The sequence below is a fragment of the Scaptodrosophila lebanonensis genome, unplaced genomic scaffold, assembly GCF_003285725.1.
Source record: "Scaptodrosophila lebanonensis strain 11010-0011.00,11010-0021.00 unplaced genomic scaffold, SlebRS2 tig00000080-arrow-pilon, whole genome shotgun sequence".
NCBI classification, from domain to species: domain Eukaryota; kingdom Metazoa; phylum Arthropoda; class Insecta; order Diptera; family Drosophilidae; genus Scaptodrosophila; species Scaptodrosophila lebanonensis.
Window position 1 is genome coordinate 4,876,932 of NW_022060561.1, and position 15,379 is coordinate 4,892,310.

General features: G+C 40.4%; 1 protein-coding gene across 1 annotated transcript; it reads right to left on the reverse strand.

Moving 5' to 3' along the window:
• Positions 1-456: 456 nt before the first annotated feature.
• On the reverse strand, positions 457-1,913 carry LOC115626204 (cyclin-K). Its single transcript, XM_030521487.1, has one exon. The coding sequence runs from the start codon at positions 1,764-1,766 to the stop codon at positions 576-578; it is 1,191 nt and encodes a 396-aa protein (XP_030377347.1). The 5' UTR covers positions 1,767-1,913; the 3' UTR covers positions 457-575.
• Between the last annotated feature and the right edge of the window lie 13,466 nt (positions 1,914-15,379).

Below are 15,379 nucleotides of genomic sequence, written 5' to 3' on the forward strand. Positions count from 1 at the left end.
TTCGTGCAATGTCGCTCATTGAAAAGGAGCGGTTCGTCCGCATTTTTTTTAAACCTTTCCTTATTTCGGAGTCGTTTTATTTAACTTTCAAAAGAACGATGCAATAAACAGCTTTGTTTTAAATTTGGACCAATTTGTTGTTGTAGAAGACAGTAAAAAGTTTTCTAGATTTGGCGTAGCCAAAAATAGCTTCTTATTTGTTTAAAACATTTGCTTTTCTTACTGTTAATCCGTTAATTCCCTAAACCGACGTGAAAATGATTAAAGAATTCAAAGAAGATTAGGTAGTCTCGACATTATTGAGACAATGAATAGAACTTATTTCCGAATGTTTCCCGGTTGAAATCTCTTTTAACGCACTCCCTCAGCATCCATCACATAATAATGCTGTTCATCGATGGCCCAGTGGTGGCGATTATGGCCCAAAGCCCAAGCGCATGGTGAGAGAAATAATAGTTGTTTTAATAAAATTACGCTTTATTAATATAAATGTGAGTGTTGAATTTGATCCTAACAATAATATAGACATGACAATTTGCATAATATTCCTAGGCCTGATCTGATCTTCTTACTGTCTATTGGTATCGTGGCTGTGGCTGCTGCGGGCGTCCGGCATTGTAGTAACCCATGTTGGGCGGCACCGCAGTGTAGTGTGGAGGCGGATACGGCGGTGCTATAGGCGCTGGAGGCGGAGGCGGCGGAGGTGCGTGGTACATGTGATAGTTTGCATTGGTATTGAGGGTAACAGGAGGCAGCGTTTCGACGGGCACTGCACTGGCTAAAGATTTAATGCTCTGTATGTTGTTCAGCTCGGCTGCGGCGTTGTTTGGATTCAGGCCGCCATTGTCACTGGGCGGACACGCTGGGAGTGGTGGCGGAGGCGGCGGTGCTGCTTTGGTTTTGCCCAGAGTCGTGGAGTCGACGATGCTGCTGTTCTGCGGCAATGGCAGCAGCAGCGACAACACTTTGTTGTTTGTGGGACTGTCCGCTCGGCTGGGCGGCTTCTGTGGCGGACTGTTAGGTTCCTGGCCTTCCTTTTGCGTCGACTGATATAAGTCTAGTACCTGATGGCAGATGTCTTCCAGTATTTCCATGGTCACGTCCGAAACGAACATGTCCCACCAGCGTTGATGGCTTGGCTGTCTACCCAGCCAATCCAGTACTGTGAACTTACTCAGCTTACTGGCCAGATGAATGAGCGCCACGGCTATGATCTCAGGCTCCCACTGCAGGCACACCACCGTGCTGAGCGAATCGTTGACGAAGTTCCACGCCATTTGTACCATTTTTTGCAGCTTCTGCTGGTCTCCCTTAAAACACTTAGCGTATTTCAGGAGAAATGTGTACGGGTGCTCTACTTGCAGGTCAAACTTGATGGTCTGCAGCAATATACGCTCCAGCGTCATCACCTCCTCCTTGGGATCCTCCCCGAAAGAGACGAAATAGTTATCGTTGAGGATACCGCGCGCTGTTTTGATAATGTCTCGACACTTCTTTGGCGTCTCCTCCACCTTGCCGGCCAGAAAGAGACAACAGCAGGCGGTCACGTAGCGTGGAAAACTTTTGAATGAGTGGAACATGTAGAAGCGATGAAAATACACGACGCCGGTGGCCATCGTGTTGTGACCCAATCCCATTTTCGTGCCGCATTCCATAATGAATCGCGCTCCCTCCTTCCGGTAGCGCCGCTCAGTCTCAAATGTGACTCCATCCAGGATTGAAGGTGTTTCACGGAGCTCCTTCTTGTCATAGTACCAGCAAGGCATCTTATTCCGGTGGATCAGATAGAGATGTGAAACTGTTTATCGATGGTTCTCGTAGCGCGCTAGAGAAGAGCGACATTACCGTCAACGTGACTTTTTCACGAGCCACGTTAGATCTGTGACAAGTTATACAAATCGAATAAACTTACAAAAACTCACACAATTTCAAATTAAAAAATGGAAAGCCTGTATTCCATACCTTGTCCGTTTTTTCATGCAAATTGTGCTTGTCGATGTTTGTATGTGGCGAGCGAAATAACAGTCACTTGTAATAGTTATTTTATGTAATTGCTTAAACTCCCACCACTAATTTGCTTGGTGAGTCACTGTTACAATTATCGCTGTGAAATCTAAATCACAGTTTGCTCATCTCTAAAGCATCTGCAGTAAATGTCATAAAAAATACCGAATAAATAGCTTTAAAGCGCCAACTGATAAGAAATATTCAAGTGCTTGAGGAAAAACTATCAGTGGACAATGCTGCCAATTACGTGAAAAAGGAAAAGTTATCCCAGCAATAATATTGCAGTGCAAGTCGATGGAAACAAGTACAACAATACACACAGGTAGGGGCAGCTTCCTTATCTCTGCATACAAAAAGTCTAAGATTTAATACAGTCCGTCCCGTTTACTAACAAAATTAAAATTAAACTACTAGGTCACCGTTCGGTCGTAATTGAGGTGGTTTTGCATGAGCTAGGCTTTCCAGTTGATATATGTGTGTATGTACATAGTACAGATACATTTGTCATATGTATGTTTGTGTGTTACTAATATGATCGCTCTTTTGCAGACGCTGCACGAAATGCGGTCAGCAGCATACAACCGGCTTACGATCAACAGGAATTTGGATGTGCCGGAGTTTTCTATTTTTCGAGCACACAATGTCACGATGCATTTTCTACTGCCGCTGGAAAAACCTTTTGCATAACACACAAACTAATGTCCGTTAGCAAAAATGCAAACTTCGAAACTGGTTTTCATTTTTAGTCGAGGAAGTGCCGAACGTTGCGGCAACACGTCAACACGTAGCCGCAGAACAATGCACGCCCTAGGAGTGCCCCCCAGTCGATCAGACAGCCACCACCACCAACAACAACAAAGGTCGGTTGCTTTTTATGTTTTTCTCACAAGCTTTAAATTATGGTAGCTTCTTTTTTTTTTGATTATACCTGATGCGCATTTCATAAACAATTTCGCCTTGCTGCTGGCAGTTGCTGCGTTTGCTCATTAACGGTAAACGCAACAACTTACAGCTTACAAGTTGCCACTGATGCGACCGACCGACCAGTCTGCATTTTGTCTGCACATTTTGTTGTTGTTGTTGTCTGCCTATTTCAATGCTCAGACATTTCTTTCGTATAACGATGTTATTAACCTTGTCCATGCGGCAACAAACTAGTAAGCAGCAACTAGTAACTGGTCCAAAGGAGCTGGCTGGCTGGCTGGCTGGCTTGCTGCTTGCTTGCTTTCGGCTTCCTTTCCATTCTTGCGATTCCCAATTCTGGCAAGTCAGCAAAGTCGCTTTAAAAGTCAACAGCAATGAGAACAGAACTGTGCCGGTTGTGCCGCGGCTTGTGTCCAGCAGCAGCAGTATCCATTAATATCCAAGCGCATAACCAGTTTTAGCTCTTGTCTTTCTTTGTTAGCTTTTACTGGCGCAAAAGTTCACTCCGCTCGCAACACCAACAACAACAGCAACAATAGCAACAGCTGCAAGATCGTTTAAGATCGTATAATGGCATATAGAAAGATCAAGGTATCGCTACGCTGTCCATGGCATTCGCTGCTCTCACGAAAAAAGAGGGAACATGACGAATAGTAGAGCTTGGCGTACAAAAATCGTATTAATGTCGATATAGAATATTTAGTTTAGGCATAATTTTTATTTCAATTTTGCTTGTTTGCTTAACAATTCTTCGTTATATCGATTGATTGGATCAAGCATTAAAATTGCAATTACTGTTCTGCTTTTTAATTCTCTAATAATCTAATATACCTCTCATCGTTTCAGATAACCCATTCACTTGCTTCTCACGTAGATGTGGTTTCTTGCGTTGCTAAGATATGTGACGTCACGGCCTCGCCTAAGCAGTTTGAGCGAAGAAGTTGGACACTCTGCGGCTATACCTCACAGAGCTGTTGAACTATGGATCGCTGGCTTATGCGCTCGCTCTCGCTCTCGCGCGCTCTCGAGACGACTCTCCGGCCCGTGGTTTTTACCTGGGCCGCGCGCACACACCTTTATGTTTAAGACACGTTTGCAGCTTCGCTGCGCTTTGTGTCGGTCGCGGGCTTCAGTCACTTTTGAAACGTCGCCACGCCAAGCAGAGCCAACCAGCTTGCCAGTCAGCCAACAGCTTAGTCAGACAGGCAACCAGCCAAGCAAGCAACCAGGCAGTCGGTTACAATTGTGTATCTGTATCTTTTTGCCTTTGGTGGCAACTTAGTTTTTTTTTATAAAACAAACTATATGCGCGCTCGTTTCGCGTACAATAAGAGAAGGAACAAAACGGCAAAAACAAAAGAAAAAGAAAAAAGTGGCTATGTGTGCTAAACAAAAAGTGCTTGCTTTAGCAAAAAGTGTTCAATAGCATAATAATCAGATGAATAAGTGTTTTTATGAAAATGTGCTGCAAAGTAATTGATTTAAGCAAAAAGTATCTATAAGTTCGTATTGTGCTCGCGCTCTCTTTTCCTCTCTAACGCCAACTCTACATACGAACATATTGTTTCCATATCGCGCGCTCCCCTCCAACCACCTCCGTAACCCTCTACTACATGCATTCCTGCGCGCCTGCGCCCGGAATCATTCAATGTGGATTAACCTCAGTCGTCCAACTGCCCAAGCAGCGTAGCGTTTTGGAATATTTTTTACGTTATACGCCCGTTTATAACGCTAAATAAGTGAGTATTGCATTTCATTTTGATTTCTTTCATTATTCAAAATGCACTTCAAGCACACCCACACACACCCACACATGAACACAAAATCGAACATATATTTAATAAAAATGTTTGTTGTGCATTTTGGCATGATTCAGAGCCCACACTCATAGTTTTACACTAGGAATTAGCAGGCGGTGCAGTTGGTTTTGTGATTTATCATACGGAGTGAATCGCGCATCTCTCAATTAAGTGTTAAGTGCCGAGCTCGATTAGATCATCCAGCCACTTGCGACACATGCGTTTGGGCCCGCGTCTAAGCCAATGACTGTTCAAGCCGCAGTCCATGCCTGAACTTGCCCCAACTGCCATGTGGCGTGCTGTGGGGGCAGCTGTTGCTAAACCCCCCGACCACATATTACTGAGAGAAATAATAAATAAAGAAAGAAGAAATAAATAATAAAACTCAAGGCTAAAAGCGTCTGGGCCAAGCGTGCGATTCCCTAAACCATACAAAAATATGCATTCTGTCTCAGATCATGCTATATCTGTTGAAAAATCTTCGCGGTAGCTAAACATAATAATATCTGTAGAGCAATAATAATAAAAGCTATGCTCCTATTCCAAATAGACGCACGTGGACTTCGAATTATTTATATTTATAAAAACTAACTTATTCAAGAAATTAGATGTTAAGCTGCTTTCGCTTTCATGCATCCGAGATGTGAAGGTGAAGGCTTGGCAGATTTTGGCAGGAGTCGTCTGTTCATATCATTATACATACAAGTATACTCGTATATTGTATTTATGGCCATTTCGCAGACTGTACTGTGTTGGAACTCTTCGGTTGCGGCTTTGTATGCATTTTCCACACGTTTCATTCGTTCATGTTAATTTTGTTATTACCAAGTTGTTGAGCTGTGCTGATTTTTTTCACAATATGTTAACATTTTTGATTGGCAATGCGTCGTGTTTGCATTGTTTTACCTGCCGCTGTTGTTGTTGGTGCCGCTGTTTGTTGCATGTTGCAAATTGCTGGCAGCGCCACAAAAACAAAAACAACAACAGCTGCAGCAGCAGCAGCAGCAGCAGAACTGTAATTGTTTTGTTGCCGCCGTGAAGCGTAACCGACCAACCAACAGACAACAACAAAGAGGAGTAAACCTAAACCGTCGTTGAACTCTCGGGCCGTGCACGACTGGGAGCATAATTTTAAAAATTGTTATTATTCCCCGACGACTGCGTAGACAACATAGACGTAGACATTACACATTCTTGGGCAGCTGCCACAGCCTCATCAGCAGCTCCAACCACACGCAACAGCCAATGTGCCCATAAATCACGCGTCTCTTGGCCATTTTGTGGCTTAGGCTCGGCCACATGGCGGCCGGCTCCCCAAATGTCAGCTACCTTATAATTGTTGTTTTTACGCATTGCTTTTAATGTATCTCAGAAGTAGTCTTCGCCATCTTTGGCAAGCACACGAGTGCTCGTAATTTCTGAGCGTTTTCCTTCAAGTTCCTTGTCGCTCTTCGCGTGCTTTCGAACCTCAAACAAATTGTTTATGGACAATATCTATGTTTGTAATTGGCTCGCGGTATTGAAACAGCTTTAAGCCATTTCAAACATAACTGTTTATTATTATTATTATGATTGTGTTGTTGCTCAGCAACTGCGTCAACAGCCGATGCAGCAGCAGCAGTAGCTGAGGAGTTTGGCAGCTGTTTGTTTTGCTTGGGTTTCACCGTTTATATAATTTAGTTAACAAGTTTTTCTTTCGCATTTAATATGCAGCTCATTATTGTAAATCATACTAGGTGGTAAGCTGGAGCATTGTTTTCAATGCGATCTTCTTTATTAGAGGCTGATCTTCAGAAGAAAAAACCACTAAAAAGAAATCGAAATGGTTTCATGCTGATCATTAAAGATCATTTTCTCATTTCATTTCATTAATTTCATTTGGTGTTTTAAGTAATGTTTGGAAATTTAAGCCATAACTGGTGTAAGAACTTGGTCATATTTATATGAATACAAACGTAATTTCATCAAACTAGCTTCTGTGGCATTTAAGGCAATCAATTAGACAGCCTCTCAGAAAAGACGCATTTAAATAATAATGAGAAACAAACAAGGCTTGTCGTTATTGTTATTTACTTTTAAATGTTTCTAAATAACTATAATAACAACCTCTTTGACAATCATACAAGTAGTAGTTGCATAGTTTTTAAAATGCGCTTCAAGAATAAACATAACTCTGGAATCATTTAGCTGAACATTTCTGCCATATTTATTGGTCATAATTATTTCATATATTCTTCATTATGTGATGAAACTCATTGCTAATGTGAAAACTTGTGCAATCGTATATCTAACTATATCTAACTGTAACTATAAAACCAACCTCTTTGACAATCATAGTAGTTGCATAGTTTTTAAAATGTGCTTCAAGAATAAACATAACTTTGAAATTATTTAGCTGAACATTTCTGCCATATTTATTGGTCATAATTATTTCAAATATTCTTCATTATGTGATGAAACTCGTCGCTAATGTGAAAACTTGTGCAATCGCATATCTAAGCTTTGTTGTTCCGTTCTCTGTGGCTTTTTAGACGAAAAATCCACCAGCTACAACAATGGGCCACGAAAATTACAATCCAAAGGTAAACACATAAGCGTATACGAGTATGTGAGAAAATTCTCAAGTTTTTTGTGCCATTATGTTAACATTTTAATAACAATTTTTTTGTGAAATCACAAGCATAAAAAACCAAAGCCAAGAGAAGCTTTCAGCGAACATTTATGGACATGCTTAAAAAGAATTAAAGATCTCAGCCACCTCGTATATACTTGTAGTATATAGTATGTATATAAAGTTAATTTCTGTTATCTAACGCGTTTATTTCTGAGAAGTTTCTCGCAAGCTTTTAAGATCATTTGGAGGGCGCTTGCGTGACTTATTTGCTTCTAGATACAAGTACTACTCATATAGTATGTCAAAGTTGAAGAAAAGTTGATAGATCTTTGTTTATCAATTAAGCCTTTGTTGAAGTAGTGCTCTGTCATGGCTAAGCAGAAAGTTCAATAAGCCGTTTCGAGTCTCAAGACATGTCAAAATAATAATAAAAAAGTGCGGCCATTACTCTGTAGACTTTGGCTACGAGTGGTGGCCAAAAGAGAGTGGCGACACTTTCTACATTTAAGCCGGGCTCCGTGTGCGTGTGTCTGAGAATGCTGTCGCAAATCAGGTCAACATATATACTATACATACATACTCGTACATCCATGGCTGGCTGGCGCAGTAGAAGTAGAAAAACGTAGAGAAATAAAAATTATTAATATCTTTGGCCGAAGGCTAACTGGCTGATTGCCCGAATGACTGACGTACGTGTCTTGGCTTAAATGAAATAAAATGAATTAAAAGAAATTTCGTTATAGGAGTATGTACGTAGGTATGCTTGGATATATAGTATGTATGTATGTGTTCGGCGTGTTAATTAGAGTTGCTTTTGTGGCTAAGCTAGGGCGCCCGTAGCGCTACACTGTGCCTTCCTCTTTAAGATTGATGCGACTGCCACAAAGATGTGGGTCAGCGTCTTTATGTGCCACCAATTCTCAGGCAGCCGCATATCAGATTAAAATAATTGTAGCACATTCTAAGCCACTCTTCAAATAATTTTCGTAATTTCAGCGGCCCACAAGGGAGCTTACGTTTCAATGTGGGTCGCTCTGTCTGTGTTGATAGTTTCCAAATTCTATGGAACTTTCGATTTGATCGCCATCTTATTGAAATGCAACTCGAACGAATAGTAAAAGAAATCACTTTCTGAATTTCAACGCCCCATTTTGGGCCGCCCATATTTAAATGATTTGCTCCGCTGGTCGCAGCGTGAAGGCCGTCGGGCAAGCATTTACTATTTACTTTTTTGCCATTTTAAAATGCTTTATAAGGAATGCACCCAAGTAGAACCTCTTAAAGCCATTTTTTACGTATTGTACTATACTATATACTGAAAATCGAAAATAGCATGTGTACGAACACAAATAGTTGTGTAAATAAAATGAATACCTTCCGACCAACAAGACTCCTTCTAACTCCTTTACAACAATCTTGAATCACTTCTAAAATAGTCTGATCGTTATATGATCTTCTTCTTCTTCTAAACATCAGCTTCGTTTTATTTTCTTCCTAATAATCTTTATACTTTTTCTGTAATCGATATATGAAATGTAAATATGTATGTATATATGTTCGCTATGGACTCTGAAACCGCTCAACCGATTTTGATTAAATTTTGCGGCGATATTCAAAATAGTGGGTAAGCTTCTTGGTGCTTCGTCAATGCGTTTTTCGGCTCATTTCGTAATTCGTAACTAAATATAATTGTAAAATCGAATTCAAAATAAAAATAATAAAATCTATTGGTAAAAGAAAACAATAAAAAACAAGAGAGAACGCTACAGTCGAGCAAGCCCGACAGTGTAATACCCTGTACCCAGGTAAACTTCCGTCACTGAGTTATATGCGCCCAAAGCAGCAGCAAAAAGAGGAAGAAGAAGAGCGAACTTGTTGCTGCAGTTTGTGGGGTTTGTACTGGCGAGAATTTGTTTCACTAATAACTTTTCTTAGAATCGACAGAATTGAATAAAATTTTAAACAACAGTAGATAATTATTTATGTGTGCAAAGTTTGGTTTAGGTAGCATTGAAATGTGGACGCTATTGACGAAATTCTGCAGCGGGGGAAGGGGGGGAAAATTAAAAAAAAAAAATAAACTCGTCCTTACTCGGATCTAGGAGAATCTGGATGCCAACTTTGGTTATTCTAGCTTTTATAGTTTCTGAGATCCTCGCGTTCATCCAGACGGACGGACAGACGGACGGACAGACGGACGGACATGTCTAGATCGATTTCTCTCGTCATGCTGATCAAGAATATATATACTTTATGGGGTCGGAGATGCTTCCTTCTGTATGTTACATACTTTGCACAAACCTAATATACCCTTTTTACCCTACGGGTACAGGGTATAAAAATGAGCGAAAAGGCGAGTCACGTTTGCAATATCTTTGCGAAAGAGCATCTACATTTATATATACATGCCATAGAAACGGAACAAGAACGGTAATCACGGAAAATTCTCGAAAGGGCATCCACATCTAGAGCCATAAAAACATTAAAAAGTCATCCTTTCTTCTCATATTTAATTCTTATATAAAATTATTTCACGGTTAAATTAAAAGAAAAGCGCAAATTCGCACTTCTCCTGCAAAGGATCTAATCGAAGGCAAACAAAAATCAAAGGAGGTGTTGGGAAAGATGTGAAGTCGGAAAGCTTAAACAGCACTACGATTCAGTGGCGTTTTTAATATAAAGTACTAACTATAATATGTAGTACATATAGTATATAGTCTAGATAATTCAAACAAGCTTCTGAGAATGCCTATATTAGTTGCAAATCTTTACGAATCGGATGCGGCAATTGTTACCAAAGAATCGGTTAATAGCCAAGTTCCACGATGAAGTGTTTGCATACACTGCACATAGCCTGTCAAATGGCCAGTAATGCCGTCAATTTGCATGGCCAACAAAGAGAAACATTTTGGCCCAACTACAATACTCGAATTGGTAAAGCTGCATTGGCCAAACATGAAACGTTTAAACTGGTTTCCATGCACATCGGATTGTGTTATGTCTGTATGTTTGTGGTTATATTATTATTCACTTTCTGTGTGCAATTAATTTGAAAAATGAAACAATTGACAGCTGCCTAGATCCGGCAGAGAGGGAGAGAGAGAGAGACTGCGAATGCCAATTATCCGGCTATGGACAGCCCTGTGAATTAATTGCGATCGCGTCTTAACCGCTTTGACCAATTTGGCTAATAACGAAATCGGATCGCGCAAATTACTTAATTCCATTTCTGACCAGCAACACGTTCCACACGCTCCACAAATCCAGTGTCGACTAATTTTTGACCGTAGAAGTAAAGTTTGCGCACGCGCGACTGCCAGTGAGGTAATTGTTTTTTGGTTTTGGTTTTGGCTCTTTTTATCGCCTTCCCATTAGCTTTAAGCATGGGTTCAATGAACGCTCCCAACTGTTCTTTAGACTGCCCAGTTAGTTGGCCAACTTGCGTCGATTGGCTACACTTTTACGGGCCGGGCTGGGCCGTACTCGTACACTTGGCATTGCAAAATCATTTTGCTAATTTGCAGACATTTAAGTGCATTTCAATTGAGTCACATGTCGATTGGCTTGCATGCTGCTTGTCACGACTTTCACCATTCAAAAAAGGCATTAAATATAATTTGGTAAGTGACTCGACTCCTGAGCCGCGTCCACAATGAATTGTTGAATGGACGTCTGTCCGATGTTATTGGCCACGTCTGCCAAGTGCGTCAACTTCAAGCGTACAAAATGACTTTTTGTTTGACTCTTTAGCTCTCAAGCAAATATGCAAAAAATAACAATAATAGAAAAAAAAAACACCGATTATATTGTAGTTTTTATGTTGTTCAGTTTTGACACCTGACCGTGTAGGTGCGACGTACGATTTCTTCTTGTTGATTAGCGGCTTTTGTTTTGATTTGAATTTTTTATTTTGTTCCCCTTTTTTGGATGTGTTGGCCCAAATCTGCATAATTTATGTAATTTGCTCCCAATATTTTGTGTTTTTTGTTCAACCAGAAACAAACATTTTCAAATTTTTCAAATGCTATACAGTTTCTCCGAATAGTGTAGCTCTCAATGGGAATGCCTAAATATAGACACGGTGGACAAACCACTTTACAAATGGCGCTTTACAATTGTCATTCGTTGAATATCATACTGGTAGTATAGCAGATATTTTTTGAATGTGAAGCACAATCGGTTTGATTTATTTATAGCGTAGCGTACATTCCTGCATTGACACTTAAATAAATACAATATGAACTATTCGCATACCCGCTCAATTGTATATTTATGGCGCGTACGTGCCTGCGTCATTATTTTCTTTATTCCCTATGCTATTACCAATGTAAACAAATGCAACTTTATAATCAAACGTAATAAACATAAAGGAATGACACACTTCATTTAATCGAATTGGCGTCCTACAATGTCAATAATTAAAGACCGCCTTCGTGAGCAGAAGTTATAATAAATATTTAGTAGAGAACGGAGCGGAACTCCCATTCTAACTTAAAGGGCCACCATTGTGGCATTGTGGAGCTCGAAGTCAGCATTTAATTACCAGCTCGAATGCGCAGTGACCTTGTTCCCACAGAACTGTGCACTGGCCCCGACCGTTGGCTGCCCTACCCCATTTGCTATGTGATTTTTGTTTGCGGTTTCATTTTACGCAAGAAGCTCGAACAGCAAAATGTCGTCGCTGCGCATACAAAGAAGAAGCCGAAGCCGAAGCTCAACTCAAGAAAAAAGTGAAAAAAATAAAATAAAATAAACGAAAATAAACGACGTAGTCGTGTATACCAGGCTTAATCAACAAACCACAAGAAAACCAGAAGAAAGGTGGCGAGCCCAGAAAGTAAAACAGCAACAGACCAACACAACAGAAAAATTCAAATCAAAGCAGCGTCTAATTTATGAGCCGTTCGAATTACTGCCCACAGCTGCCGTTGCCCAACACTGGAGCTGTAGCTGCGGAGCTGATTGCTCTCCTCTGTGCCAATCTGCAAGCTCCACACGTACCACAAAGTCGACAGCGTTGCAGCGGCGGCACCCACGTTCCCAGCTAACTGCAATCGAGCGTAGAGGTGCCGCTGATTAAACGCCCACCTACTTTCCCGCTGCCTGACAGCAGGCCTTATCATTTGGGCCCCGGCTTACTGGCCTCACTAACTGAATAACTGACTGACTGACTGAGTGACGTGCATTCATTCAAGCCATTCGGTCGGCCGTTGGGTTCTTAAGTGCCACTTTGTTGCTGCCGATGCTTGGATGAGTGATGGTGACGCCTTCTGCGCCAGTGCCTCAGCGTCTGTCTCGATTCGCTGACTGCAACTGCCACTGCGCCTGCTGCTCAACAATTGCCCCTCTCCCCATTTGTTAATTTGGCCATTTTCCCGCCAGTTCTGAAGTCTTTTTTTTTTTTAAATTCAAATTACAGCAATTCTAGAAGTTCAAATGATTTTTTATGCAGCATATTGAAGGATCTTTATATAAAAAGGCTTGTGCTTTTACTGAACTGGTTTAATTAAAGGTATATATTACGTATGTATATGTCCTTATCTTAATGGACCCAAGAATTAAAGAAAAGAATTGAAGAATTTGTAGCCCAAAGCCCTGTATAACTAAACCTAACCAGGTCAGAATACCTAGTACTCTTAACACGAGTCATGTCTGGATGTAAAAATATTTGTGGTTTTAGAATGAATTTGTGTAGCTCTTCAACAAAAGCTGAAATTAAAAACTCTTTCAACAGAATTTGCGAAATTGAACACAAACATTAATCCTTAAGAATAATCTATTAAATATTTTTCAGCTATTTCTAGCATTTGTTATTAGTGGTCTAGCTTTTTCGATCACCCAAGAACTGGCAGCACTGTTGCCATTTCATTTCTGCTCTCCCGTACTGAATCAACTCTGGCTGTTGTGCTACTTCCACATGTATTTGGCACACAATCTGCCGACAGATCTCTCTCCTGCAGCTGCAGTGCCTCTTTTCAATTCATAAAAATGTCATGTTCTTGTCGTCTCTCTTTGTCTAATGCGATTTATATGCCGCGAATTGCAAATTGTTGGTTGTTGGCTGCGCATGCGGCGAACTTTGTAGTCATGACAACAATCTTTAATTGGGAATTTGCAAAGCGTTGGCCTCTGTGGAAGAGAAAATAGAGTCGACTCTTTTACTGTTATATGCAAACGAAATCGTTGCTTTTTTTTGCAAGGGTTGGCTGTTTTGAAAATATACAACGTCTACCGTTATAGGAATACTAAATGTACAGTGAAAAGTCCCTTAATGGGCACCTCTTTTATCCGGACACTCCTCGGCGGACACTTTTTCTAAAACATTCGATCGGTGTATAAAGTATTTAAGTATCCCCTTGAGCGTGAGTGTCCGGCCCGTAGAGGAACATATTTTTGATCATTAGCAGTCTTTGTACAGAATATAACATTTAATTAAAAGTTTCAAATACTCCATTCAAAAAATAAAAAAAAATGCTTATACAGGTTTATATAGGTTTTATAAAACACTTTTTTTTTAGATTTTGCGATGGCAACAAAAACCAACAAACTATGATTTAAGAATAGATTTTTCATAGTTTAAGCCCCCACATAAAAAAGTAGTTTGTGAAAAAAGAGTAAGAGTTTGGCTATTTCATAAAAAAAATGTCCTATTTCTTGTCTGGAATGGCAGTGTTTTGATGTGTGATAAATATATTCTACTATATACATATGTATGTATAGTATGTGTGCCGTTGAAACTGAAATTAAATTTAAATTTATTCATTTTCAATGCTTTCAAAAGTATCTGTCCGAACAGGCTCATTGATGAATAAACTTTGATGGAATTTGTGACTAATTCTTCTGTTTTAATATTCGCAAAACCACGCCTAAGATACAATATTTACAACGCATTTAGAACGTGTTACCATTGGTAAAGCAATGTTGAGATTAGCAAATTCTGGCATAATGAATTCGGTTTCAAACGTTTCTCAGCGAATCCACTAAAACAAATACATCATTTGGTTATGAATCATCTGAGGTTTGTTTTTGCGGGTTGCTCACGAAATCGTTTGAGAAGTGATTTAACGATTTGTTAGCCAATTGGCCCATTTACACAACCATCGTACAGTCGTGAAATGTCGAAGTACACTGCCAGAAATTAGGCAGCCTTCACTTGGCAATCAGGAATTAATCAGCAATTATAGAGCCCGATGCAAAACTAAACCAAGTTATTAGACCAAAACAAAACGCAAGCGTTCAGGCAAATTTTGCCAGCAAGGTTAGTCTTCTGTTGTTGTTGTTGGTGTGAGCAGAGCTGGCAAGGAAAAACAACATACTTGTAGTATGTATGATTAATAATAATGAGCCAGTCGATTTGCATAAAAGTGAAAAAGGGGCGGGGCGCGTGGCCAACACAAAGCACGATAGCTATTTGAGTTGCCTGCGCTTACATAAAGCGTTGGCTGATTTATTTATAGGGTTACCCACTCACTTTTTTCCGTTGGCTTCCTGTTGCACGTACCGAAAAGTGTGCTGCAGCCTGCAGCCCAAGACATGTTGCACAATGCCTGAGAACGGCAGAGAGCAACATCAATAGCAACAGCAACTGCAGCAACAACAATGAACAATGAATGAATGAACATTTTTCCAGCTAGCGCTAAATTTCGTAAACCCTCAAAAATAGCCAAAAGGCAAAAGCAGATGAAGAAGCAAAAATAAATTCAAAAATGAGACTGCAATTGTGCAAAGTCTGAGGTTGTTTTTGTGTAGGAGTTGTTGGTTCGCGTATCTCGCAATTGTTTCCACTTTTGTATTTAATTCGAACAATCGAGCAAAAGAGCGACGCACTGACGGACGGTCGGACGGAGCGACGGACCGACCGTCGACACTTGGCAGAAAACTAGCGCATGAAGACTTTTCAAAAAATGTTAATGAATCTTTAATTTTGCGGTGCTGCAAATCAAATGGCTGGCCGGAAAGTGAAAGTACATCAAAGGTAAGCGCAGACTGTGCAAAAAGTGAATGAGTTGGGGGAGCCATAGCCATAGTCAGAGCT

What these genes read in the sequence shown, in the direction of transcription:
- LOC115626204 (XM_030521487.1), bottom strand. Translation starts at nt 1,766, where the DNA reads ATGCCTTGCTGGTACTATGACAAGAAGGAGCTCCGTGAAACACCTTCA.